This window comes from Sphaeramia orbicularis, chromosome 13 (assembly GCF_902148855.1).
Source record: "Sphaeramia orbicularis chromosome 13, fSphaOr1.1, whole genome shotgun sequence".
Taxonomy (NCBI): Eukaryota; Metazoa; Chordata; class Actinopteri; order Kurtiformes; family Apogonidae; genus Sphaeramia; species Sphaeramia orbicularis.
Window position 1 is genome coordinate 28,982,044 of NC_043969.1, and position 26,421 is coordinate 29,008,464.

Below are 26,421 nucleotides of genomic sequence, written 5' to 3' on the forward strand. Positions count from 1 at the left end.
AATACTATTATTGTTATTATTTGTTATGATACATATATATTATATTATCATTACGTGCAAGTGGTTTTTAATTGAGTCACACCTTAGAGCACAGGTGTCAAACATGCGGCCCGGGGGCCAAATCCGGCCCACCTAAGGTTCCATTCCGGCCCCTGGGATGAATTTGTGAAATGCATAAATGACACTTAAGTTATGAAAAATCAAGGATGTTAAAATCATTTTAGGTCAGTTCAGTCTAAAAATAATCAGACCAGTAAAATACTATTATAATAACCTATAAATTATGAAAACTGCAAATTTTTCTCTATGCTTCAGTGTAAAAAAAAAAAAAGTTACATTACACAAGAATATTTACATTTACAGACTAGCCTTTTACAAAAAATGTGAATATCTGAAATCTCTTAAGAGAAGTATGTGGAATTTAATAATATTCTCCCTGTTATTAACTGTTTTGTGTATTTTTTGATCCACTGTGATCTCTAAGCTGTGATTCACATGTATAAATGATAAATTAACGTGTAATATTGTTAACATTGCACTTATTTTTCTTCATATTTACAGGTTGTTCATATTTTTTCATGTTATGTTTGAGTACAATTCGTAGATGTAAATTTTCACCACGGAATTTTCCTTCTTTCACTCAAAAGTTATTCTATTATTTATATTATTTTACTGGTCCGGCCCACTTTATATCGTATTAGGCTGTATGTGGCCCCTGAACTAAAATGACTTTGACACCCCTGCCTTAGAGTAATGTAGAGCAATACATCAAATGAATTCACTAAATCAAGGTTTTGCGCTGAAAATTGTAAAAGAAAAAAAAATAAAAATAAAAAACTCTTTCGGATGTGGAATTATCATGACGTAAAAATATTATAGCTGTCATAACATGCAAAAATCCTATCCAAGATAATGCATTTGAAGAATCTGTTTGCAAAATGTAAAGAAAATTAAGTTTTTCCACTCTTAAAGATATAACTATTTTTGCTGGCAACTTAAAAAAAAATTTTTCTGCACTTAACCATTCCTAAGTCATTTATCACCATTTATTATATTATCCTCTGAATTTTGCATCTTTCAGTAGAAATTGGGTGTTTTCCTGTATTTATTCAATAATTATTTGCATGTCCATAAAAGCAGAGTAAATTTTAAGGTTACAATATCAAAATACAGAAAACTGAAGAAAAATTGAGTCCTTCTCTAAAACATATCATTGAACGAACATAAAAATAAGTGTCTACAACCATTGCCATTTGTTAAACTACATGGGTTTTGCTGGTGAATCAATGTTGTAGAAGACATCAGTGTTTCCATGTTCACTATGGAACCTCTGAACGTCCAAATGAGTTATATCTACTGCTGCAAGAAAAGCTGAGAAACTGCATTTTACCTTGATTATTAATAGGTATTGATCGGATTAGTAGTTCATTTGTTGTTAAACATCTTAAACTAGTAGATGCTTTTGGTCATTGGCAGCTGTTTATGGAAATGTATTGAAATCTGTTTATCTCCTAAAACATAGTAGGATATAACAATGTTTTGACAGAATAAGAATGACTTTTAAAGGACTAGATATTCCAAAATTACCCTGAAGGCCACACACCCATTGAAACAAACTGGTTGAAAAAAAAACAACAACAACAAACCTTGAAAAAATCCATTTGATTGCAAAACACAGTCAGTTTAGTCAAACTTTTACTACAAAATTATAAAAGTTGAACTGAAATACAACACATAATTCTAAGTCTATAAAGGGACAAGTAGTCTTAGGATGTTATTATGGTCGCATTATATGGTGTGATGCCAATTCTGAAAATCGTGTCACAGTTTATATGACACCAGTCAGTCAAATTGATGAGGATGAATCCACAGTCTTCCTTTTCTCCGTTCAGTGTCTTGGTTTTGGAGACGACTGTGGATCAACTCTGCTCCTCCTGGAACACAGCACCTGAAAACATGACAACATTTAGAGTTATGTATCTATCTGTGCACTTTCTTCACAAAATAATTGAGAGACGCAGCTTTCAGCTCTTGGAGTACAAGACTGTCACGAATATCTGCTTCATTTATTAATGTCAACATGATCCACTGAAATGTATCAGCTCACCTGGTTTAATGGCTCATTGAGACTGGAGACCCAAGGATGAACAAAGCATCGGGTCTCTATCCTGAAGGATGTCAAGCATCTTCTCGCTGGCTACGTCTCCTTTTTTCCTCACTATGTCAATGAGGTCACGTGCCTTGTCAGATCTTTTTTGGTTGGCCTGGATTATGCCGTCTTTCTCTCCCTCGTTTAAGACACCATCCTCGAACAGACGGTCCAGGATCTGATTAATAACTTCTAGGGACAGTCTGTCAACAAGCTGAGTCCTCACGTTTCCAAGCCGTGCTACAAGAACAGTGAAGACAATAAAAATGCACAGTTAAAACGGATAATGTCTGAAATTAATATTAACATTATACCTAATAACAACTGTCACGGTGTTCGGATTTTACATTATTTCAAATGGCATTAGTTTGAAACTCATAGTGTTTTAACTACACTTTCAGTCACTGGGACTAAATATTGGAACAGTTTCCCACTCAACATAAGAAACTCACAATCATATGCCTCCTTCAAATTACAACTTAAAACACTGGATGAAGGAAAACCAATCCTGTGACCATCAGTAGATTGTCCTCACTGTGTTGTTTTGTGTGTTGTTATGATGTTTTGTCTTTTGTCAGTTGTCATTCTTGCCACCTGCCTACGGACTACAGATGGAAATTAGCACTGTTGCTGCAATCTAGCATATTTACAGCTGCGATCATTGTAGATGTTCATTAATATGTACTGTCCCTAATAAATTAAAATAATAATAATGATGATGTCTCTGCTTGAGGTGGAATTAATAATAAGCAAACACAGCTGTGTTGTTTATCTCTGAAGCAAAGTATCACATTTTCATTTAACTCACAAAGACCCAGTGCTAATTTTGTGCCCAAATATTATTTTTCTTTATTTAATCTTTCATAAGTGATTTACCACCATTTTGTTATAATATCATCCTCTGTATTTTGCATTTTTCACTGTAAATTGTGTATTTTCCTACATTTAGGCAAGGCAAGGCAAGTTTCTTTGTATAGCACATTTCAGCAACAAGGCAATTCAAGGTGCTTCACACAGGACATTGAAATAAAAGAAACAAAAAGAAACACATTTAAAACATTATAAAAGAAACATGTAAAAGGTGCAAGTAAGAAAACAACACATAAAAAAAATAAAAATAAAAATAAAAACACACACATATTAAAGTAAGAGTTGCAGTGCAGAGTTTCAAAGAGAATATAAAATTTAAAAAGTCAAAAGCCTTTTTGTCAAAGGCAGCAGTGAACAGGTGAGTCTTTAACCTTGACTTAAAAGAACTCAGACTCTCAGCAGACCTGATATTTTCTGGTAGTTTGTTCCAGATATATGGAGCATAGAAACTGAACGCTGATTCTCCATGTTTAGTTCTGACTTTGGGAACACAGAGCAGACCTGCACCAGATGACCTGAGTGGTCTGGATGGTTCATACTGGACTAGAAGGTCACTGATGTATTTTGGGCCTAAACCATTCAGTGCTTTATATGCTAGTAAGAGAATTTTGAAGTCTATTCTCTGAGAGACAGGGAGCCAGTGTAGAGACCTCAGTGTAGAGACCATTTAATGTCCTATATTTAGTTTAGATGCTCACAAAAACTCAGCGTTAATTCAAATGTTATTATATCAAAACAGAGAAAACTGGAGAAAAAGTGACTTTTTCACCAAAAATATCAATAACTTAATATCAAAATAAATGTGTCCATCCACTATGGGTTTTACTGGTGAATCACTGTTGCAGAAGATGACGGTGTTTCCACGTTCTCTACACAGCCTCTGAACATCCAAAAGGGTCATATCTGATGACCATGAAAAGATAATAAACTGCATTTTGCACCAATTATTTACATGTATTGATAGGATTAGTGAATAAACAGGTATTAAACATTTTAGATCAATAGACGCTTTTGATTGCCGGTGGATGTTTGGGTTTTTATGGGTTGATCTAATTTCAACTCTTAGGATCATTATTAGCTACAGAGTTGTTGCAACTATTACTTCTGGCATCTACTTAAAAATTACATTGTGACAATCACACAAAAATAACTTCATATACACAAATACAATGTTACATAAGACAATTACATACCAACATAAGCAACAACAAAACACACAAACGCTACACAATATAGTAATTAACATTCATCTGCTCTTTTCATATATAGAGATTAAAGCTGTACCGTATGATGTGGTATTTTTACACTTTTCTTTTGTCATCTTAAAATGCTCCTAATAAGTGTGTGTCGAACTAAAATGTAAAAGAAATCCACCAAGTATTGAAACTCAAATAGTAATAGAGTTGGCCTGCCATAAACTCCCCTTCCACCGTGTGTCAGGTGAGAGGAGGGGGGGCTCAGGCAGGGGGAAGTGGGCGGGGCTTTGGAGGGAGGCGGATTGTTCATGTTCAAATATTTACCCAATGATATGTGAAATGCCAGATCTGTAGGTACAGCTGTAACACATTAACTCAACATCATGTGTTAATTTATAGACAAATTAACAACCAGGACGTTCCTTCTTTTCTATTTTATGCATAGTTTAAACCAGGCATGTCCAAAGTCCGGCCCGGGGGCCAATCACGGCCCGCGGTCACATTTTCTACGGCCCACAGCTTCAGTTTTATAATGTATTATTTATGGCCCGCTGGACTGTTGAACCGAGTACATGAATCATAAAAGGTTCAAAATGCAGTTTCTCCTTTCACCTCATGGTGGCAGCACCACTCTAACTCTATCTGGCTCTGTGACCTTACCGTGAACCCTTTTCGCTAATTTCTAACCATGGCGCCTGTAAATAAAAAACGAAAGTTGACAGTGAGGGCTTCCAGGAGAGATGGGAATTACAATTTTTTTCACTGAAAATCGAGGCAATTATGTTTGCCTAATTTGTCAAGAGACTGTTGCCTTGTTTAAGGAATTCAATGTAAAGAGACACTAGCAGACAAAACATGCTAACGCATACGACACGCTAGCAGGGAGTTAGCGCTCCGAAAAAGTGAAGCAAATTCCAGCTGCTTTAAACTCAACAGTGACTCTTCATGTGAACCTGAGTTCAGTGAATTCACCACCAAGGCAGGCTACCAAGTTGCCAGGTTAGTTGCCTGTAACTACTGGTGTTATGTACTTGTAGATATGACACAAAATATTACTTTCTGAATGATTTTGTGAAAGACAAGAGTAAGAGTCATATGTTTTCATCTTAAACGTTAACAGACTTTGCATTACTGAGTAATATATGAGTAATGATTACTCACATAAGTCATGTTTAAAATGAATGTGAGGTTAAGATTTGTATCAACTTGGATGTTTCAGATACTCCACAGTTTGTTCTATGTTATCTGACTCCAGATGTGAAAGGAAGGCAGAACTATTTTTTTTAATTTGTTCACACCTGAGTGGCTTAGATTAAGTTACACTGCCATTTAAAAAAATGATATTGTGACAATGAAAATAAACTTGTTGTAGAACAGCGCGTTTATATGTAATTTTTACTGTTTAAAAAACGTCTGAAGGGACCACTGGCCCCTGGCAATGTCCACATTATCAGATCTGGCCCTCTTTAAAAAAGTTTGGACACCCCTGGTTTAAACCATACAGCTTACCTTCTTAAACTGCTCTGTTGCCCTTAAATATTGGAATAAAATGTTTATACCTCTCCTCATGAAATAATCATGAAAGTGTGATTTATTCTTGATAAATAAAGTGCAACTGGGACTCAGTATGTAATCACTGCACCCAATCAAACATTATTACTGATGTGTAGGTATAAGAAAAGGAATTTTTCTGAAAACAAAATTGTTCCAACTTTATGGACAATAGTGTACGTTCTATTAACCAAAAACTTCTTAACATTTTTAATACTGGTTGTTTATTTCACTCCAGACAGGCTATCACAACACACACCGCAAAAACACATCAGCACATTAATTCTGTTCAGTTATCATCATTATTTAAGAGCCGCTGTTATACTAATTATTCAAATCTAAGTATTATTTTCCTGTTTTATCTCTTTTTTCTGGATGAGTATGCATGGCTATCCTGACTGAAAGATATTTTTGCAATATAGAAAATAAATGCAACTTTTCGTTACGGATAATTCCTTCAAATACAAGCAATAATAACTATAATAATCTGTTTCTTATATGACCACACACACTTCCCACACATCTGTAATTGCTATTCTTTATTACACTACTAGGAAATACCACAGGACAGTACTGCGGTTTTTCAGTTAAAACTCTAACCGTCTTTTGATTACAGTTGTGCATTTTCAGATTTTTGTCGTTATTATAACATCATGTGGTGTAAATGATAAAGTATTTCTAAGGTCACACCCAGAAGTTGTTGTTTTTTGTTTGTTTTTTTATACTAACATCATTAAGGCAACAGATCAAAATAGGATCTTTACTAATTGTAACCAATTTAACCACTGCATTCAACTTCTTCAACTCTTTTTCTGTCAGTGTTAGTTTTTATAGAGAAGCGGAACGGTTAAAGTTCAGCGGATGTACAGAAAAACATGTTCTACTCCCAAAGGCATTTACGAGGCAAGCAGTTGAAAACGAAACTAATTTTACTCCAAGCAAACAGACAATTAAAAGCTTACATTATCGCGTCTTTTTGCTCATGTGATTGATCAGAACTAACTGCACCAGGCTGTCATTTTCATTTTACGCATAAATAAGTGATATTAAACAATTGCGCGCAAACGTGGATAAGGACCAGTCGCGGCGCAACAGTTCTTCTGATCCTCATACTTTTAACTCACACTGGAGTTTAGTCACTTATACGCAGGGCTATGTTATTTTGCTCACTTTATATAGCTGCATTTAAACCATATCTTACCTGCCATCGTTCATCGATCAGTAGCTGAACCCCGTCGGTCAGTCTTTACGCACTTCCTTCCAGCGGATGCGTTTGGCTTTAGGAGGTAGGAGGAGGTGCAAGGTTACCCTGAACATCCCCACGTCTGTAAACATAAATCTATCACACCTTTTCTAAATATGGGATCATTAAACGTCTACAGCTGTTTTCGGCCTTTAATTCTACATCATTGTAAGTCCTTGCAACTTCTCCAAACGGAAACTCAGACTTTTTGCAGTGAATTCAGATGTTATCCAAATCACTCAATGGGTGGAGTCAAGCATCCATTTCCAAACCATGGAGAGACATGAAGCCGCTAATGTAGGCCTCTAAAAATGGTTTATTTATTTATTTTATTTTATTTTATTTTTATTGGGGGGGGGGGGGGGGGGGGGGGGGTTCGTCCCCACTTTTCCTCTTCCCAATTCAATAAGACCATGCATTCTAATGTTCCTCCTGACCCCTAGTGGTGGAAGAATAGTATAATTTGGTGGTTAACTTAATGCATAAAACTCCATTTTATGTAGCTTTACAAGCGGCACTGTGATACATTATCCAAAATAATGACGAATGAATAATAATTAAAATAATAATGAATAACAAATAAATCTTTTGTTTTTCAATAGGCCTACAGGGTGGGGAAGCAAAATTTACAATGAACATTTAGTTGTTTTTTCTCAGCAGGCACTACATCAATTGTTTTGAAACCAAACATATATTGATGTCATAATCATACCTAACACTATTATCCATACCTTTTCAGAAACTTTTGCCCATATGAGTAATCAGGAAAGCAAACGTCAAAGAGTGTGTGATTTGCTGAATGCACTCACACCAAAGGAGATTTCAAAAATAGTTGGAGTGTCCATAAAGACTGTTTATTATGTAAGTCGCTTTGGAAAAAAGCGTCTGCCAAATGCGTAAACATAAACATAAACATAAACATAAAGAAGAGAATGACTATGAGCAAAACTATTATGAGAAAGTCTGGAAGATACTATTAAAGAAGAATGGGAGAAGTTGTCACCCGAATATTTGAGGAACACTTGCGCAAGTTTCAGAAAGCGTGTGAAGGCAGTTATTGAGAAAGAAGGAGGACACTTAGAATAAAAACATTTTCTATTATGTAAATTTTCTTGTGGCAAAATGGATTCTCAATACTTTCAATAAACTAATTGGTCATACACTGTCTTTCAATCCCTGCCTCAAAATATTGTAAATTTTGCTTCCCCACCCTATATATGTGTCCAGCATTAGCTTTCTATGTTAAAAAAAATTTGGATAATTCTGCTTTACCTTAATATTTATGCAATTTTTATTCCACAACATTAATCTAAAAGTGATTTTGAAATTGAATGTAATCATAATATTTAAAATTACCCGTTGCCAGTGCTCTGCAGTATTAAACTTTAGCATGCACACAAAACTAATTTAATGATGTTTTTTTTTCTCTTGGAAACGCACAGTTGTCCCTTTAGTAAACAAAAGACAAAAATAATGTAAAAACAAAAAAACCCCCCAAAAACTAAACTAAAAAAAAAAAACAAAAAAAAGGGGGGGGGGGGGGGGGGAGCAGGGGGGGGGGGGTCTGGGTTAGGGTGCACCTTGATGACCATCTGCATTAATATTTCAGTTGTTGTTCCTATTTCAGATTCACATTTGTTTATTTGTCATATGCATTTCAACAATGCAATGAAATGACATATAGGAAAAAAAAAATTTAATTTAACTATGTACATTTGCTAAAAGTGAGAATATAAACGTTAACAAGATGAGTTGTGTACATAAGATGAATAAAAATTATAATAATGCACATATGATAAGTTACATTACAGATGATTGAGTGATAGTACACATGATGAAGTTAAAACATAGACTTGAGCTACAGTGTAAGCTGCCACAGCAGTGTGTGTGTGTGCGTGGGTGCATGTGTGTGTGTGTGTGTGTGTGTGTGTGTGTGTGTGTATGTGTGTGACAAATATGAAGTTTAGTACAGGTCCTCGAACAGTTTGACAGTGAGCCTGACAGTCAGGTGGAAAAAGCTGTATTTCAGTCTTATGGAGCTACAGTTTGTTTTGCTAATGTTGATTCGCATGATTTTGGTTTAAGTGGGTTTGTTGAGTTAGAACATTTATTCTTTGTTTTCGATTATGTTCAGCTTAAATGGTCCAGCCAGAAATTAACATATGAGGGGATAAAAGTAGTTTGGGTTTGGTGAGCACCGGCATGCATGGTTTTTTTACCAGGTGGCAAAGAAGCTGATATCTTTGTGTATGAATTTGAGGCAAAATGGTAAATAAACCCAAATCAAACCCATAATAGGGTATGGACATTTATAATTTTAATTGTCCAGTGTAAACATTAGTTCTGGACAGTACTACATTGGCCATTTGATTGTTTTAGTCCCAATATTGAACTATGGACAAACAGCCACTACACAGACTTTTGGTGAGTGCAGTCCTGTACCATCTGCCAGGCAGCAGGCAGAAAATGGATTAACAACAGATCTGAAATAGAAACTTGGAAAACATATTGGAGGGAAGGTTGCTATTCAATAATTACATTTTCAGTAGAGTGCAAGATGTGAAATCTAATGTGTAAACAATCAAAAACAAGGAAAATAAGTGAAAGTAGTCAGACTAGTCTCATATCACAATAGAATTATTGTTTTGGTTTTTGTTTTTTGTTAGTTGTAACTGATTAGTAATAATAGTAGTAGTTAAGCATTCTGTGTTGTTAGTTGCATCATGCTACCGCTAGGTGGCGATAAACCCTTGAACTATATCTGTAGCAACATGGAAAAGCAGAGAAGAAGATGAAAGAACTGACAGACAAAATGGCTGTGGGTAGAAGCTAGCCGCCTGGCTAATGTAAACATCAAGTCATTGTCGACTGGAGCAGGAGCGACGACAACTTTTCCCGATAACGTTTCACACTGCTAATGAGCGTGTATGTAGACATAAAAATCAAACATTTAGCCTAGACTGTCTTCAATGTCATGCCGTTAATCTTGCTGCTTATCTTAGCTAGCCAGGCTAGCTCAGTAATTAGCTGAGAGGATTGGTAGCTAGCCGTAGGTTATGTAGATTGTTGATTTCGCGTTTTTGAGTTTGAAAGGAGCCGCTATGGAGCTTTAAATTACAAGCTCGGGATATCCTTTCAGACCGACATACAACAACAACAAATTAGTAAAATTTGGTATTTGGTGGGATTTAATAGAGTGAATGCTCTGTCACTTGACTGCTGCTTGCTATGTGTCCATGCTAACATGTCGGTAGGTCAAAAGTACATTTCTTCTGTCTAGTTTACTCAACCTCGATAAAGAGGTCAAGTTAAGCTCTTAATAGGGTGTGACCTTTCCACGCATGCCTCCGATTTAACAATGGAAGTGTACGCGGATAAGCTTGGTCTATATTCATAAATGTACGACTTGGACAAAAGTTGTGTGCAGGCTTGGGCATCAAATCCATTAATCAGTAGTAGCATCCGTGTCAATGTGACAATATGAAGAGATGGAATCGCCTTTTGTTGTTAAATATTGTATTCTTTTTTCCCCTCTATAGTCTTCTTGACTTGGTGAAGGATGATGAGCCAGCGGTCTGAACGGCGCGGGATCCATCTGGACCAATCGGAGCTGCTTTGCAAGAAAGGATGTGGTTATTATGGCAACACAGCTTGGCAGGGCCTGTGCTCAAAGTGCTGGCGAGAGGAGAACCAGCGAGAAAGACAAAAACAGATTCAAGAAGACTGGGCTCTTGCTGAGAGGTTAGTCTGTGTGTAATATGTGTAAACAGAAAGACAGTGTGTCTTATGTTCTCTTACCTCTTTGTGTAGTTCTTAGTATTTATTGTGTCCGTCTGTCCACCTGAAAACTGTCGCAGTGTGGCTACATCCTTATTCTGCTTTCCAGGCTGCAAAGAGAGGAAGAGGAAGCTTATGCAAGCAGACATCAGAGAGCCCAATCACAGCCGACTATAACACCCTTCAGCAAGTTTGAGGAAAGGAAAACAAAGGAAAAGTCCAGTAAAGTCAACACAGTCACAAAATTTTTCACTCCCTCAGCAAAAACACCACCAAAAAAAGGTATATTTTGGTTGCATATTCAGCTATGGGATACACTGATTATTATTTTATTATTTTTGAAGTCATAGTTAGATGAATCATTGCCAAATGTGATGTTTTTATTGACAAGATTAAATGTTAATTTGATTTTCTTTCTGCTTTTGTTGATGTGGAATCTCTGGTGACCAGTGTTACTGGAAAATCTGTGCCTTGTTTATTTGCTTTGTTCACTTAGTCCAACCACATCCCTAACTTTACAGCTTTTAACTTGCAACAGATACTATTATACTGACGCAAAGACGATTTATGTGTGGGAGAAAATAATGCCAGTCTCTGAGCTTTGATTCAAATAACGCCATCTGTATTTTTCCAGACACTACTTCTTTTGACACTCAATCCAGTCCAAGCCCCAGCTCTTCATCAAGCCGCCATCCCCCTGCAGACACAGATCATGCAACACGAGAGTTCATTGATTTTCTCAAGCCTCTGAAATCTGGCAGGGAGATCTTTAAACAGTGTCGGGCTTTCACTGAGAGTATGGTTTATAAACGGGTAAGTTGCAGAGAATAATCCAATATTTTTAGTGACTGAGAGAAACTGGCCTCAAGGAACTGATTTACTCATTCATTCTTTTCCACAAATAATTGTTCTTGTCTTGCCTCTGTTTTCTTCTGTACATTTGGAGAACAGATTTTTCAGGGACAAATTGTTATGAGTGGTTTTCTGTAAGATCCTATTATATTGTTACCCCCAAATGTTTTATACACATTAGATCAGAGTATGTGCTCCCTTAAGTCATTGTAGAAGTCATAAGAAATGCAGCATGTGAATATGAATGCTGCAGTTTATTTATCAAATTGTGATATATGTCACCATAGTGAAACTAACTGAATTTTCCATTTGGTTGAATTTTTGAAGGATATGGGAGCTGATGAGCTGTCAGAGTGTGTGCAGGACTTTTACCAGAACCTCTCAGATCGTCTCCAGACCCAGTTCAAAGGCACTACCTCTATTTTTGCATAAAGGAACAGCTATGCTATCACAAATCATTTATTGTGTCTAATGCATTTGCTCTGTAAATCTGTTTTTCTTTACTCAGGTTCCACTGAACATGTCGAAAGTGTTATGGATGAAGTTGAAAAATATATGATGACTCGACTCTACAAGGAAGTCTTCTGTCCTGAGACTACTGATGATGAAAAGAAAGATTTGGCCATACAGAAGAGAATCAGGTCAGCACACAAAGTTATAAGATATGGAGGCTTGGCACATTATCATGGAATTACAGAAGAAGCCATGTGATGAATAAGTCCAGGCTTCACTGTATTGTCATACCCAAAAGTGATGTGCAAGAAGTGTTGTCATTTTTCCACATCAGACTGATTTTTCTTATCTTTACAGATCCGTAGATCACAGTAGAAACTAGATTTGTGATGGTATACTATAGCAAAAAATGAAATATCACATATATACATTTGCTTATTTAAAGCAATGCCACAGAACTTTTGCTCGCGGTGTCCCCCTAAAGTCAAGAAACGATATTGTCTGTAACACCTGTTGTAAAGTCTCTATCTCGGTAATACTCACACATTTGTTGACAAGTCATTGATGTTGGCAAACTTCCTGAGGGAAGACAGGAGACATACTGATGGAAATTTACTAGGGTCTTCCTATGTGAGACATGATTAAAATCACCCAATATAAAGTTCAGAGCCTCCAGTGAGATAGTTTGCAGTCTCTGTACAACATCAAATACAGTGTGGGAGGCAGAATCAGCATGAAAGTGAAACTTAAAATGCCTTACTAATTCCTCTAGGCCTCCCACTTTTGTGAAGCTCATTTACCTTTTCCCTACCTCCTGAAACTTCGCAAACTTTAATTTGAGGGGGCAGGACATATTTTGTTTTTTTTAAACGTTTGTTTTTCCCGGTTCTAGGGGGGTTTGCCCCCCGTACCTGCCCCAGAGGGAACTCCTGGGGCAGGTAAAAAGTGCGTAATGACATCAACAGAACTTCAATGTCTGGTGCACAGATTTGTTCTCTGATAATGACAGAGCTGCAGTATCGTTCATTAATATACAGACATACCCCACCTCCCTGTGTTTTACCTGTTACTTCAGTATTGCGGTCCAGTTGGAAGGGTGTCCTGAAGCCATTAATGGGAAGATCGGAGTTGTGGTCCTTTTCTGTGAGCCATGTTTCAGTGAAAACCATGAGACAACAGTTCTTAAAATATTTTGGAAGCGAACATTGCCCTGGAGCTCATCTCCTTTGTTCCTTAAAACAAACATAAAAGTGCAAAAGCAGGCATGCCAAAATCCTTACTGCCAGTCGCTGCATGCGCTTGCATCTGCCAATTACATGACTATCAGTGATGTATGCCGTAAAGCAGTCAAATTTTGCAGTTCTTTTTTTGTAGGGGATCGTACCCAAACCCAGAAGTTGCATAGTGCCAGTGCAGTCCAGATAACAGATGCTCTGGAGTGATGACGAAAGTGTAATTGAACCTGTTGTGAGTTGTTGTACTACCAAAGTGACCTTGAAAATATATTTTGAAGGCTGAAAAAGTCTGTTGTGTTACTTTAAGGTACTGGAGAAAGAATATAACCAAACAGAGAATATTGCCTCTGCAAGTTCTTTTTTCTCTCCTATTCATGTTGTTTAAAAGGAAGTACACTTTTATCAATTTATTTCTAAAAGACATTACTTTGGGCTGCTGGCTTTTTCTCCCCAATTTATTTCTGTTCAAACAGTAGCTGCACAGCCCTCTTACCTTTCCTATAGACTGTAAGAGCCATGTACTGTGTTTGCTCTTGTCCTTATGTTGGTTCATTGTATTTTCATTTACTGTCCACAAGGTGGCAATCATCTGTCATGAGACTGCATAAATGTAAGACGAGTTATCTAAAATACACAAATCCATCTGTACACTTTGTCTGAGCTGTGCCAGTGTTAGAAGCCGGTCGTTTACTATGGCTCTTGAATAGGGAAAACAAGTGGGTAAATCAGCCTTCATGTCAAAACATCTAAATACCCACAAAACATGGAAATGCATATGTTTTTGTCAGAACTCTGGCAAGGCAGATTTATTTGTATAGCACAATTCATACACAGGGCAATTCACAGTGCTTTACAAAAATGGAAAAGAGACAGGTTAAAAACACACAATTACAATTAAAACATAATCAATAAAACATAAACAATAATCAATTAAAACAAAGTAAAAGAGAAGAGTGCAGATAGAACCCTTTCAGCTGTTCTATGCACAGTTGAACAGAGCTGTTTTCAGCCTGGACTTAAACATTGTCAGATTAGAGGTCTGTCTCACGTCATCAGGAAGACTGTTCCAGAGTTTAGCTGGATAGAACTGAAACGCAGCTTCACCATGTTTAGTCCTGACTCTGGGCACCAGCAGAATACCAGTCCGTGAGGTTCTCAGGGTCCGAGATGGTTCATATGGGACCAACATGTCACAGATGTACTTTGGTGCTAGACCGTGGAGAGACCTATAAACGAGCAGAGCTGTTTAAAAGTCTCTTCTCTGAGCCACAGGAAGCCAGTGCAGAGATCTGAGCACAGGACTAATATGGTCGTACTTCCTCCGCATTTTCAGCATGCAGTTGAGGAGAATGTTGAATGAAATATTGACCAGAAGCCAGAATTATTCCAGCAGGCTACATCGAGTTGCAGTTGAACAACAAGAGGAATGTGGTTGACGTGTTGCATGTCCAGTCGAATAAACAGCTTTTTGACTGAACAATCAAGACAGCGAGGCAGTAATTTAAGTGCAGCTGAGCATATTTAACTACATGATCTTCTAAATACACTCCACCCTTACTTCAGAGCTGAACTCCTGAAAATAGAGGAAAGATGCAACATAAAGGGGGACTATTGGACATTATAGCAAAGCCACAATAAACACTTTTTACACATATTTCCCTTAATATAAATAATTTCAAGTTTCAAACATAATTAACCATGTGTGACATGGTTATTATACTGTGAAAATTGCATACCTTTGCAAAGCTAGTGGAAAAACAGACATTGATCTGAAGAAACCTTTTTGTCCCAGGACTAGAGTCGCAGAACTAAAAGTACCCAATACAGTGCACTGGGAATTTTCCATCCATAACCTCTGAGTAAAAGAAACACAACTACAGACAATATGACTATATAAGCATTATTTCAGTTAAAATCCTGATTTTATTCTGTTATAGAGCCTTACATTGGGTCACCATCGAGATGTTGTGTGTTCCTGTAGATGAAGAGATCCCTGAGGTGTCTGACAGTGTGGTCAAAGCCATCACAGGTGAGATATAATTGTAGTTTTTAGGACATTACCTGTACTTGGTAGAAAATATTTAGTGTAATTTCAAGATGAAACCTCCCCCTTATTCCAGATGTGATTGAGATGGATTCGAAACGTGTACCTAAGGACAAGCTGGCATGCATCACACGTTGCAGCAAGCACATTTTTAATGCCATCAAAATCAGCAAGAAAGAGGCAGCGTCTGCAGACGACTTCCTTCCCACGCTTATCTACATTGTCCTGAAAGCAAACCCTCCACGACTTCAGTCCAACATCCAGTACATCACCCGCTTCTGCAACCCCAGCAGGCTTATGACTGGAGAGGATGGATACTACTTCACTAACCTGGTAGGGAATGGTGTCATCTGTTTATTATGAGCTGACTTAAAGGTTTAATATGTAAGATTCATGCTTATTTGTGTGCTTACATGAACTCTGTTTTGTGTTGGGAACTGTTCATTTGTTAATGTTAGCCTGCTCCATTTCTAAGGTAATCGTAGATACTCTTGTACATTGTTGCCTTTGCAGAAAAGGAAGAAAAAGGTACTGAAGAAATTTAGAGCAAGTGATTGTAAAAGAAAATTGAATCCCTTACAGAAATTAGGCTGTTAACATTTATCACAGTTGTCTTGAGCTTAGAAATGATATTTTCTAATGTTGTATGAAGCCTTTAATTGCAAAATTAGCCATTGAAGAGCAGTGACACCCAAAACAAAGTCTTTTAATAATGCTCTCCACTTCTTTCCCACTCCAGTGCTGTGCAGTGGCCTTCATTGAAAAGCTGGATGGCCAGTCTCTGAACCTGAGCCCTGAGGAGTTTGAGCTCTACATGTCCGGCCAGGCGTCCCCACACTGGCCACAAGGAGCTGGAGCCTCCTCCCCAGGCAGTGCAGCTCTGAGTCAGGTCCACAAGCGGCTAGATCTGCTCACCGGCCTTGGCGAAAGGCAGGACCGGGTCATCGAGAAGGCCCGCCAGCTGGAGAGTGACCTCATCGACTGGACAGATGAGGTAGAGCAAAAGGTGCAGAGTGTTCTAGAAAGCTTTCCACAAGAGACACACAACCCGACTGCAACCACAGCAAGTGGGACAACGTCTGCAGCAGCATCAGCAATAGACTCTGATAACGTTGAGAATGAGCGCCTGCCTCCACCGCTGCAACCACAAGTGTTCGCTGGTTGATACAAGGAGCTCTGCTCTCAAAAATCCCTCTAGATGCTTTACTCCACCCTTCCCCTCCACCCTGCTGTCCACATGCACATACAGTGGCCATCTGATACATGTCCCATTTCCACTCCATCCATCAGGGTCCAGATTGTGGTGACAGCATACCATAATCCCTACAACAGCAACTACAACTGAACTGTCATGGAAATTAAGGAATTAAAATAATAGTTTGGTGTTCAGGGAAATGCAATTATTGGCCTTCTTGCTAAAAGTCATTTAACAAAAGCACTTCACTATATCTGTCTGACATATTAAAGCTACGGTTAAGACAACTAGCAGGGGTTAGTGTTAATTTGTAGAAATCCCGGAAGCATTGCCACAGACAAAATATATTCACTTCCCTATGTTAATCTTATTTGTTTAATCTTACATTTGTTTACTTAATGATTTGTGTTAGAGGCGACTCTAGAAATACCAGTCTAGCCACTGCCTGTGCTAGTAGTCTTTGAACTCAGCAAACCATCTCCTAGCTGTAGCAATATACATAATAGACAGATATATGAGTGGTGTGAACCTTATCATTCTGTTTTCAGCAAGAAAGTGAAAAGGCAATTCCTTTAACATTAGGAACTGTTTAGCAGTGTGGCAAAGCCAAGGACTCTTCAGGATGTTGGTCCTGGTTACAAAGTGATGGATCCAATGCACCACAAACAGCAGAAGCCTTGAGACTTGGTTTGTCTTTTAGTTCACATTCAGGTGTCCTTTGTCTTGCCATGTCATCATGAGGCTCAGATAATTCAGGCTCAGTCCATTTCAGTTTGGACATATAATCCCTTTATGAGCTTTGCGTCCTTGTTATACGACGTGCAGGGAATCCTTCCACAAAGTGACGTCCAGATCACCTCGAATGGCTCTTTTTGGGGTAAAGGAGCTGTGACTCCGCCCTCTGCTCTTCCTGATCATCTGTTTGTCATGACATCCTCAGTACCTCAATACTTTTTTCATCCTTTTGCTTTTTACAGATGGGATAAAAAGTTGGAAGGGATTTTTAAACCTTTTTCTGTCATCATTTGTGACTTATCAGGCGAAGTTGTTGCCGTTATTTTGTGACGTCTCCAGGTGTGTGAGTAGCTTATGTGTTTGAATGTGCGCGTCTGTAACTTGACTGAAGGCTTAAAGGCTACCTGCATAGTATCCATGATTGGAACAGCAACTTTTAGTAAAATATGTTCTTGGTAAAGGAAATGGAAAAATCTGAATTGGAAAGTTAACTTCCTCTCCCTGAAATAACCCTCCAACTCATGCTTGTGATTTGTGCTGTGTTTGCTGTGTATTTCCCCGTCCTGTGGAGGTAATTTCCTGAGAAACAGAGTTTGTGTGAGTCTAGCATGCAGGCGAGAGTGTGCGTGCGCGAGTATGCATTGCATGGACATGTCCCATGAATATTGTTAAATCATAAAAATCCAGTTGTGTGTGAATATTGTAGTCTTGTTTTCATGCCAGACCTCTCACTCCAGTCAGAAGCTGGATGTACAGAAGTGATTTTATTTTTCTATAGAGTGGCAAGTATCAACTCTTCTGGATGCAATAGGAGACATTAATCCTGTAATATTTACAGTAGTACTCTTGTTAAAGAACACTGCTTGAAGACGTGACAAAAATTCCAATGAGTGAATAGTAAGCAATTAACATTTTCAATCAATACTTTTATCGGCTGAAGAGGGTGGCAGAAGCATGTCCAACTTTAATGTAAGTCTATTTTAGGTGAATGAACTTATGCTCTGTGGGGTTAGTAGACCAGATGATGATGATTCCGTTTTCTTTGTAAGCACCTGATATGAAACTACTCCTAACGCCTGTTGCTTTACTAGTGCAGAAGAATAATATGTTTCATTTAACTTATTTTTAAGCACTTTTTTTTTTTAAAAAGACATTAAATGAAGGAAGTGAATAATAAGCTTCCATTTAAAGGATGATGCTCACTGTCTTCAGAGAAAACAGTGGTGTTGACTGGCGGATTTGACAGCCCTGTAGTGGAAGAAATGTTCAAAAAGTCCCAGTTTGCAAAATGTGAAGGGCAGATTTTTTTTTAACCCCTTTCTCATGAACTAAGATTTTCTTTGCGTTGCTTGATGTCTGCAACAGTATAGCCCATGTGCAGTTGGTGTCCAATTTTAGTTTGACAAACGGCTTTTAATGCAGATCTTAACAATAGCTTGAATAACTTCATATTGCACTGTATGCAGAAGCCATTTACCTGATATTTTCAAAAGTTTCAAACACTTTGTAACCTTATAGGTTTGTTATCACATGGGAAAAACAAAGTCAATACTGTCTTTTATTTAAATGTAACTTATTGCAGCAGTATTGGTTTATTTGCATCTATGGGTGTGTGATTATGATGATGATGATGATGATGATAATAAATAAAAATTGAAAACAGTGTTTCTGTCTAGCTTGTCTTTATCATGTTTCACATGGTAGTGCTAATAACTGACATGTTACACTTAGTGAATTCTGTTAGTGTTGGAAAGTTGTACTGATGAAATTAGGAAAAATACACATTTTTGCCAAGATAAAACAATTACAGTTACTAGAAGTTTGTTATGTGGCTTACTTTACTTGCACATGGATTATTAAAATATACATACATTTTGTATTTATGAATTTTTATTCTCTTATTTTTCAGTGGACATAGGCACAGTCTTATGAGTGTGTTACTTTTATTTCCTCTTTGTATATCCCAAGTAATACGTTTCTCAGGACAGGCCAACACCCTAGATGGGGTTAACAAAATTACATGAGAATTAAGAGGAAGTAAACTAGATTACCAAAAAGTAAAGCTGAAGTATCTAATTTCACTCATACAGCACTATAGCTTATCTTTGTTATTTTTCCTGTTTTTTTTTTATGGGTTTTTTTTTTAGTTTTTTTATGACTGCCTACAAAATATGCTTACAATGTAAATCACACTTGTATCAGAAATGAGAGACAATTTTTCATGGAAATGAGGATTTCCTGTATGTAAAAGGCTAAAAAACCCATAATTTTCACTTCCCTTTTCATTACAAATAAAACACCGCTGTCAATCCCTGGTTCTTTTCAAAAAGAGCAGTCACAATGGACCTGGTTATTTCCCTCTTAGGTGAGTTTTCTGTGATTCATCAGAAAATTTGTACTTTAAACCTTTATGTCTCATCTGTGGTTCTTCACTTTTTCAGTGCTTTCAACACTGCCGCAGCTTGTACAACCTGTGGGTATGTACCTAATTCTTAAAATTAATAATTTAAGCAGTGATGGAGGACATTTTTAGGTTTCCTACTGATTAAAAGTTTCAATGGCACAATGTACAGAGGAATTATCAGCAAATATACCAATGAAAGTATTTGGTAAATGCACTGAAAGCAGAAATGAATCATTATTAATCCTTGGTTTTTCTCTGTAGTCCCCCCTTTGTTATTTAGAACTGTTGTGGAGATCACATCTGGAGACTCAAAAGTCTTCTCTGGGGAGAGTGTCCGGCTGAGATGCAGCATTCCTGATAACTACAACTTCACCTGGCGTTACCTGTGGTTCAGAGGGTCGAAGCAGCTTCCACAAAATGGAGAAAATATAGTCCTATGGAATGCAAATATTAAAGAGAGTGGGAAATATTACTGCCAAGGATTTAGGAACTCTATTGTTGGAAAGATACATACCCTCAAAAGTCTGCCAGTGGAGATCACTGTGGATGGTGAGATCTGGTTTATCAGCAGAAATATCTTCTTACTTCATATTGTTATTTATTAGCTGTCATCCTGAGTAGGCGTATTTACTTATTTTATGTTTATCTGTCACTGTTAATAGCAAAACGAGCTGAAATTATTTCCGTATTGTTATCATTATTATTTTTATGAGAATGATGAAGTGATACCTTTCTCTGTGTTCAGGGGGGTGGGCCATCCTGCAGGTCCCACCACATCCTGGACTTGTTGGAGAATCCCTGATAATGACCTGTCATGTCCGAGGAAACCCCCCCATCCGTGAGGCAATTCTGTACAAAGACGGCGTTGAAGTGTTGAGACAGAATGGCTCTGGTGGACATTTGCACCTGACCAATCTGACTCTGGAGGATGGAGGGCTGTACTCTTGCAGAGCCTCCTGGGATACATTCAGACATACAGTTTCTGTGATTTCAACTGCCACTCAACTACAGGTTTTAGGTGAGATGTTTCACAGTTACAGTTACTTACAAGTCATATGTTTGGTTGTAGCGTTACCACCAGACTTCATAAATGTCTCTTTTCTGTTATCATCACAGAGGTTTTGACACAGCCAATAATGGAGATTGTTGACGACAAACCAATAAATCCATCAAATATGAAACTTGTGTGCCATGTACAATACAACGCCAGGGATCCTGCACCTCCAATGTACTTCTATTTCTACAAGAATAACAAGCACCTGGCAATGGCTATTTCTCAGAACTATATCCTGGTCACACGAAGCCCGGGCACATTCACCTGCATGGCCATGGTGCCTCAGATGGGGGTTTCCAGGCAGAGTGACCCTAAGAGCTTTGGACAAGTGACAGGTACATACAGATAAAATGCAACCTGATTCACCCAGAACTGAATTGATAATTGTCCTCCTGAATTCAGCTTCTCAGTGGAACTCAGGTTAAACTGTGTCTGATCCAACAGGAACACAGACAATGAAGCCTCCACCTCTTCCAGACAGCGACCCATGGACCTCAGCCTCCCCAGACATGACCTTATTCCCTTCATTTGAGCCTTCAGAGGTCCAATCCTCCACCCATCCACCCACTGCACCCACTATGGACAGCACCCAGTCCTCAGAGCCTCCTCTAATGACCTCACAGCCAGCACTAACCACTCCATCATCCACACTCCAGTCTGCAAACAACCAAACTGTTGCCTCAGAGACTGAAGATGCATCTGGGGGGTCCAGTGAAATGTCTGGGGATTCTCCAGATGCTGAAATGGAGTGATGAGTTATCATATGTTACATGCAGATCACTAAAGAAAATAATGGTGGAGGATAATGTGTGATGATTTTAGCTTCTTGTAACAATCCCATTATGCTGTAATTTTCATGAAGATTTATGTGAGATGTCAAAATAAAAAAAAAATACAACTTTTAATCAATGATATGCGTCACTGTATTTGACTTTATTGTCAGTGAATACAATCTCTTTGTACAAAACAACTGTAATTCAATATAATAATATAATAAAAACGTGTATAAGTAACGTTGCAGTAACAGGGTGTTATCAATTTCCACAACAAAACCACATTGCACCAAATTTCAACTAAGACTAATGATTCAGATCAGTGGTATTTTCTGAATACATAACATATATATATCATATATTTCAATGTGTTGTCCTTGGTTATCAGTGACAGTGTGGTTATGAGGTAAAAGAACATGCAAGTTCCATGGAAGAGGAAGAAAGAGATGGAAAACAAATTAGTCTGAAAAGGAACTTCTGGGCTATTTTGAGTCAGAGAAGTGAGGTAATGGTTATATGGGGTCATGATGTTTATGTAAGGGCATGACTTGTAGTTCACTCTCAGTAAATACATCATATACAGACATGTATATGTATATATATTCAAGGACTATAAAAGCTAAGTACATTCTGCAGCAACATTATAGTCTATAGGGTTTGAAGAAGGTAATTAGTTTCATAAAAAATAAAAAGGAATTTTTGTTCAATTTAAATTCAAGCCAAGTGTCAACATTGGCATTTTCCTTTTTAAAATATGTTGTTTTTTTATTCTATATCATTTGGATTAAAAGATGTATTATAAAAGTTCAATATACAACACTGGCACTTAATCTTTGTTTTGTGTATATAATTTGCCAATACTGACCTTTTTTTTTTATCTGATTAGATAATTTATCTAGCATTTATGATCAATGATACTTACAAACAATTGTTGTTCATTTACCTGATGAGAATGGTTTGTTTGAAGCGTCATGAATAAATATACCAGCATCAGTCAGACCATGTGCAGGTGTTTCTTTTCATTGTTTTATTTTAGGGGTAATAGAAAAAATGTGATGATTAAATGAACATGATCATGATACTGCCAGTCTTTAAATTTTCAGACTTGTGTACAATACAGTTTTCAAGCAGTCCGTAAGTAGAGAGTATAGAGTAGCACCACCGATATTTGGCCTTAACACATTTGGTTAAGCTGGGACAGTGCAGCAGATGTAGATATCCACAGTGCTGACAAAGACTGGCCTCGTGAATGTCAGACCTTGTCTGAGTAAAGCAAGAATCCAGAGAAGATGCTGTCATCTTCACTGCTGGCATATACCCCATTCCAGTCTCTGAGAGTCTCCATCCACACCTGATCACCTGGTACCAACCGCATCACCACCAGAGTGGACGCCTGGTCGATGTCCTGGCCATAGAGGGAGTCCCGTATCCTTACTTTGCGTGAACCGTTTACCACCAACGTGGCTCGCAGTGGCTGGTTACGTACGGTGATGTGGAAGGAGAACACATAGACCCCTGCATGGACACATGTAAAGCTGTTGGAAGTGACGTTAAAGTGGTTCTCATCGTTGTAGAAGATCTTATCAAATCGGATTGGGAAGCCAGACGGAGGAAAAGACTTTCTGGGTGAGATCCCTACACTGAAGGCTGAGCGCTTCTGGGGAACCCCAGACCCTTTAGCTCCTTTGAACCCACGGAAGCCCCGATCCCCTCTCATCCCTGGGTAACCTCTGTCCCCTTTCGGCCCAGGCATCCCTCTTATGCCTTGAACACCCTGAGGCCCTCTCACTCCTGGCTCACCTGGTGGTCCAGGGGGTCCAGGATCACCTCTGACACCTACAGGACCTGGAGTACCATGCTTGCCATTTATACCTGGAATTCCCATCCCTCCTAGAACCCCAGGGGGGCCAGGGTCCCCTCTCTCACCTTTTTGGCCTCTCTCTCCAAATGTGCCACACTCTCCCTTATCCCCTTTATCCCCCTTTGGACCTGAATCAGGTGGTCCTTGAGGTCCAGGAGGACCTTCTTTTCCTGGTTCTCCTTTCTCCCCAGCAGTCCCATTGAAGCCAGGTTCTCCTTTCTCTCCAGCATTACCTCTGAGACCTTGTATTCCTCTTTCACCTTTCTCACCTTTTGAGCCAATATCACCTGCACAGTAAAGGAAGCCATGTCAGAAACACTAAAATCGTGCAAAAAAAAAAAAAACCTAAACAAAAAATTTTGAAATATCCTTATCCAGTTGCACAGTCCTTACCTTTCTGTCCCGTTTTTCCTAAAACTCCAGGTGACCCAGCTGACCCTGTGTTTCCTCTGTCACCTTTATCCCCTTAAAACATATTTAATAATGAATTAACTAACAGTACATTTAAAAACAAAATTTTGCTACTGTTATGTAGTCTACTAAATAAGCACATCTTAAGTTTATTTTGCACTAGACTGTACTGTATTGCTCCTTTGTTTTCACTAACTATATGGTGCTTTTGAATCTGTATTGCATTGAAGAATGTATATTTTATAGAGTGTTTTAAATGTTGTGTGTGTGTGTGTGTGTGTGTGTGTGTGTGTGTGTGTGTGTGTGTGTGTGTGTGTGTGTGTGTGTGTGTGTGTGTGTGTGTGTGTGCACGAGCCATGCTGTTTGGTCTGCCATGAACACAATGAGACGTACTTGTAGCAGCAAAGTTGAATGGGAATAAGGTGAATCATTAATCTTGTTAAATGTTTTGTATTATATCTCTGGTAGTTTTTCAGAATGAGTGTGAAAAGTCATCAGTATGCCATTTCTATTGTCATGATCTATAAATTATTCAATATATTCAGTGATTATAGTTATTTATTTTGAATCTGCATATGACTACCTTATACCCACCTTTGTCTCCTTTAAACCCTGTAGGACCAATTAGACCTGGTGGTCCAGGTAAACCAGGTGGTCCTGTAAGACCTCTCTCACCTGGCGTCCCTGTCAGCAAACAGAGGCATTTTAAAATACTTTAATAATTATTTTTAAAAAAACAAAAAAACAAACAAACAAACATAAAAATAGAAAATCAATAACATTTTTTTTTCTTTCATTTTAATACAACACTCAGTCTTATACCTGCCAGGCCTCGGTCTCCCTTCAGCCCCCTGGGGCCCCTTTCAGGAGGACAACACTCACAAAAATTGAAGTAGCACTCATTATAATCCAGAGTGTAGTTCTCAGGGCCAGCACCAGGGGGGTTGGTGTTCTCAGCATAGTACTGTGGAAAGTCATGGCTTGGGTAGGTGGTCCTGTCTGTGGTGGGCACTGGGTGGGGCTCCACCGGGGCTGGTGTAGCCACTATCTTCAGAGTCTTGGGCATGCTGGTGGTCACGGGGCTGTGCACAGTGACCTGAGGGACCGGCTTCTTGGTGTAGTGGTATTTGGGCTTCTGGGTAGTCTTAGCTTCAGCGCAGGACCCCACAGTGAGCACAACCACAACTACGGCCACAAAAGTCGTCTGACAGGAGAGAATCCTCATGGTTGACTGGGATCTAAGAACAGATGAGTTTATACACTACACCTTTCCTCTGTTTGTGTGGACTAATTTCATTTCCTCTTTAAGGTGGCAAGACAAAAAAAAATCACCAGATGGAAACCATAAATATAAAAATCCCTTACACAATACTGATTAGCAAAATGTGTCTCTGACTTGTTCTCACTACTGTTTCAGTGCATTTTTAAAACTTGTTTTCCTCAATTTATTATTCTCTCAACTACATCCACAGTTTTCTTAATCATGGGCCACTGGTGACCCATTATGTCTGCATTTACCCAAAGCTAATTTAATTTATGCTCTCTGCTTGTTTGTCAGTGAATTCATGCACTTGCAGAAAACCAAGAAGTTTTTTGGTCTCAATATATAGTGACTGTTAAGCATCTATATTCAATTAGACACAATAGAACACTAATTTATTTGCAAAATGCATCCTTTAACAAAGTTAATTAGACTCACCCAGTTATGCATAAGTGGTATGGTCATTTATCCTCTCTAGTGGTGTCTTGGAGGCAGCACCAAGAGCCCCAGGTCTCTCTGATATCTCTGCCAGCCTTGGGCGAATGAACATCCCCACCAATGAGAATGTTTGCAGGAGACATAGGGGGAGGTCTGAAATCCAACTACGGCAGACTGGAGCTGACCCAAGGAGAACCACTGTGCTGTGGCCCATTCTCTGTACCCCTGTTGTGTAGAAAGGTGCTTTTGTGACACGGGATACAGCACCCGCCAGGAGCACTCTCTTGCTGCAAGCTAGGCGAGGAGCAAAGGCCGTGGGGCAATGGGTCACCTGATATGGGAGGCATTGCTCCAAAATCCAACCAACTACCCAGGCTCTTACGGTGGGACAAAGCCAAGAAAAGAGGGTCCCGTGACAGGGGCCAGGGCACTACAACGGCCTTTTTTCAAGAGTAAGTTTGGACAGCACTCTTCGTGTAACTGCAAGTACAGAAAAGTGTTTTTATAGGTCTTATACTTGCAAAATTTGCAAGCTGACAACTCTACACCATGTAATATTAGCATCATATTACCATAAATATGCCAAAGTCCATTTGACCGGGAGTTAATTTAAAAGGGCTTACTACAAAATGCAGTGATCTGGCACACAACACAGAGAAGTATTTACAATCTACTGGTACTTGGTGACCATCCAGAAGAAAGCTTTAGCCTAAAGAGCACTGATAATCTTCTCACTCAACAGCTGATAAATCTGAGCTGTTTGTTAAAGGAACCAGCTTATCTTCCTTAAATCAGTGTGGTTGAAATGGTTTCCTGATCACTGTGACCGAATTTCTGCACATGAGCCCCCGAGACTACGGGAAGTCACATTTGCTATGATTCATGCTGTGTGGCAGGACAATGACTCATTCTTATGGTG

General features: G+C 38.5%; 3 protein-coding genes and 1 long non-coding RNA gene across 6 annotated transcripts; 2 read left to right on the forward strand and 2 right to left on the reverse strand.

The window, feature by feature from the left end:
- Positions 1–1,678: 1,678 nt before the first annotated feature.
- Positions 1,679–10,858, reverse strand: LOC115431320 (uncharacterized). 3 transcript variants are annotated; one of them, XR_003937078.1, is made up of 4 exons: positions 10,808–10,858; positions 6,968–7,043; positions 2,108–2,389; positions 1,679–1,948 (listed from the first exon to the last, which is right to left on the reverse strand). It is a non-coding gene; the product is annotated as an uncharacterized LOC115431320 (long non-coding RNA). The 3 variants fall into 3 exon arrangements; XR_003937077.1 differs by having other exon boundaries at positions 6,968–7,091; positions 10,808–10,822; XR_003937076.1 differs by lacking the exon at positions 10,808–10,858 and having other exon boundaries at positions 6,968–7,206.
- On the forward strand, positions 9,790–18,965 carry rabgef1l (RAB guanine nucleotide exchange factor (GEF) 1, like). The gene is made up of 9 exons (XM_030151580.1): positions 9,790–9,934; positions 10,565–10,750; positions 10,896–11,068; positions 11,421–11,599; positions 11,966–12,047; positions 12,147–12,279; positions 15,264–15,355; positions 15,447–15,703; positions 16,110–18,965. The coding sequence occupies exons 1-9, from the start codon at positions 9,927–9,929 to the stop codon at positions 16,533–16,535; spliced, it is 1,536 nt and encodes a 511-aa protein (XP_030007440.1). The 5' UTR covers positions 9,790–9,926; the 3' UTR covers positions 16,536–18,965.
- Positions 18,966–19,444: 479 nt separating this feature from the next.
- On the forward strand, positions 19,445–21,629 carry LOC115430975 (Fc receptor-like A). The gene is made up of 6 exons (XM_030151192.1): positions 19,445–19,665; positions 19,742–19,777; positions 19,966–20,253; positions 20,450–20,722; positions 20,821–21,093; positions 21,203–21,629. Exons 1-6 carry the CDS (start codon positions 19,641–19,643, stop codon positions 21,508–21,510), a joined length of 1,203 nt encoding a protein of 400 aa, XP_030007052.1. The 5' UTR covers positions 19,445–19,640; the 3' UTR covers positions 21,511–21,629.
- A 1,154-nt stretch (positions 21,630–22,783) lies between these two features.
- otol1b (otolin 1b) lies at positions 22,784–25,582 on the reverse strand. The gene is made up of 5 exons (XM_030152637.1): positions 25,503–25,582; positions 24,626–25,041; positions 24,398–24,487; positions 23,786–23,857; positions 22,784–23,679 (listed from the first exon to the last, which is right to left on the reverse strand). The coding sequence occupies exons 2-5, from the start codon at positions 25,026–25,028 to the stop codon at positions 22,784–22,786; spliced, it is 1,461 nt and encodes a 486-aa protein (XP_030008497.1). The 5' UTR covers positions 25,029–25,041; positions 25,503–25,582.
- Positions 25,583–26,421: the final 839 nt, after the last annotated feature.

Excerpts from the sequence above, each read along its gene's own strand:
- rabgef1l (XM_030151580.1), top strand. Across the intron at positions 12,048-12,146 it reads TCTCCAGACCCAGTTCAAAG|GTTCCACTGAACATGTCGAA; the intron begins GCACTACCTCTA and ends TTCTTTACTCAG. Across the intron at positions 15,704-16,109 it reads GATACTACTTCACTAACCTG|TGCTGTGCAGTGGCCTTCAT; the intron begins GTAGGGAATGGT and ends TTCCCACTCCAG.
- LOC115430975 (XM_030151192.1), top strand. The coding sequence starts at position 19,641 with ATGGACCTGGTTATTTCCCTCTTAG. Across the intron at positions 19,666-19,741 it reads CCTGGTTATTTCCCTCTTAG|TGCTTTCAACACTGCCGCAG; the intron begins GTGAGTTTTCTG and ends TCACTTTTTCAG. Across the intron at positions 21,094-21,202 it reads GAGCTTTGGACAAGTGACAG|GAACACAGACAATGAAGCCT; the intron begins GTACATACAGAT and ends CTGATCCAACAG.
- otol1b (XM_030152637.1), bottom strand. The coding sequence starts at position 25,028 with ATGAGGATTCTCTCCTGTCAGACGACTTTTGTGGCCGTAGTTGTGGTT. Across the intron at positions 24,488-24,625 it reads GGGAGACCGAGGCCTGGCAG|GGACGCCAGGTGAGAGAGGT; the intron begins GTATAAGACTGA and ends GTTTGCTGACAG. Across the intron at positions 23,680-23,785 it reads AGGAAAAACGGGACAGAAAG|GTGATATTGGCTCAAAAGGT; the intron begins GTAAGGACTGTG and ends TTTACTGTGCAG.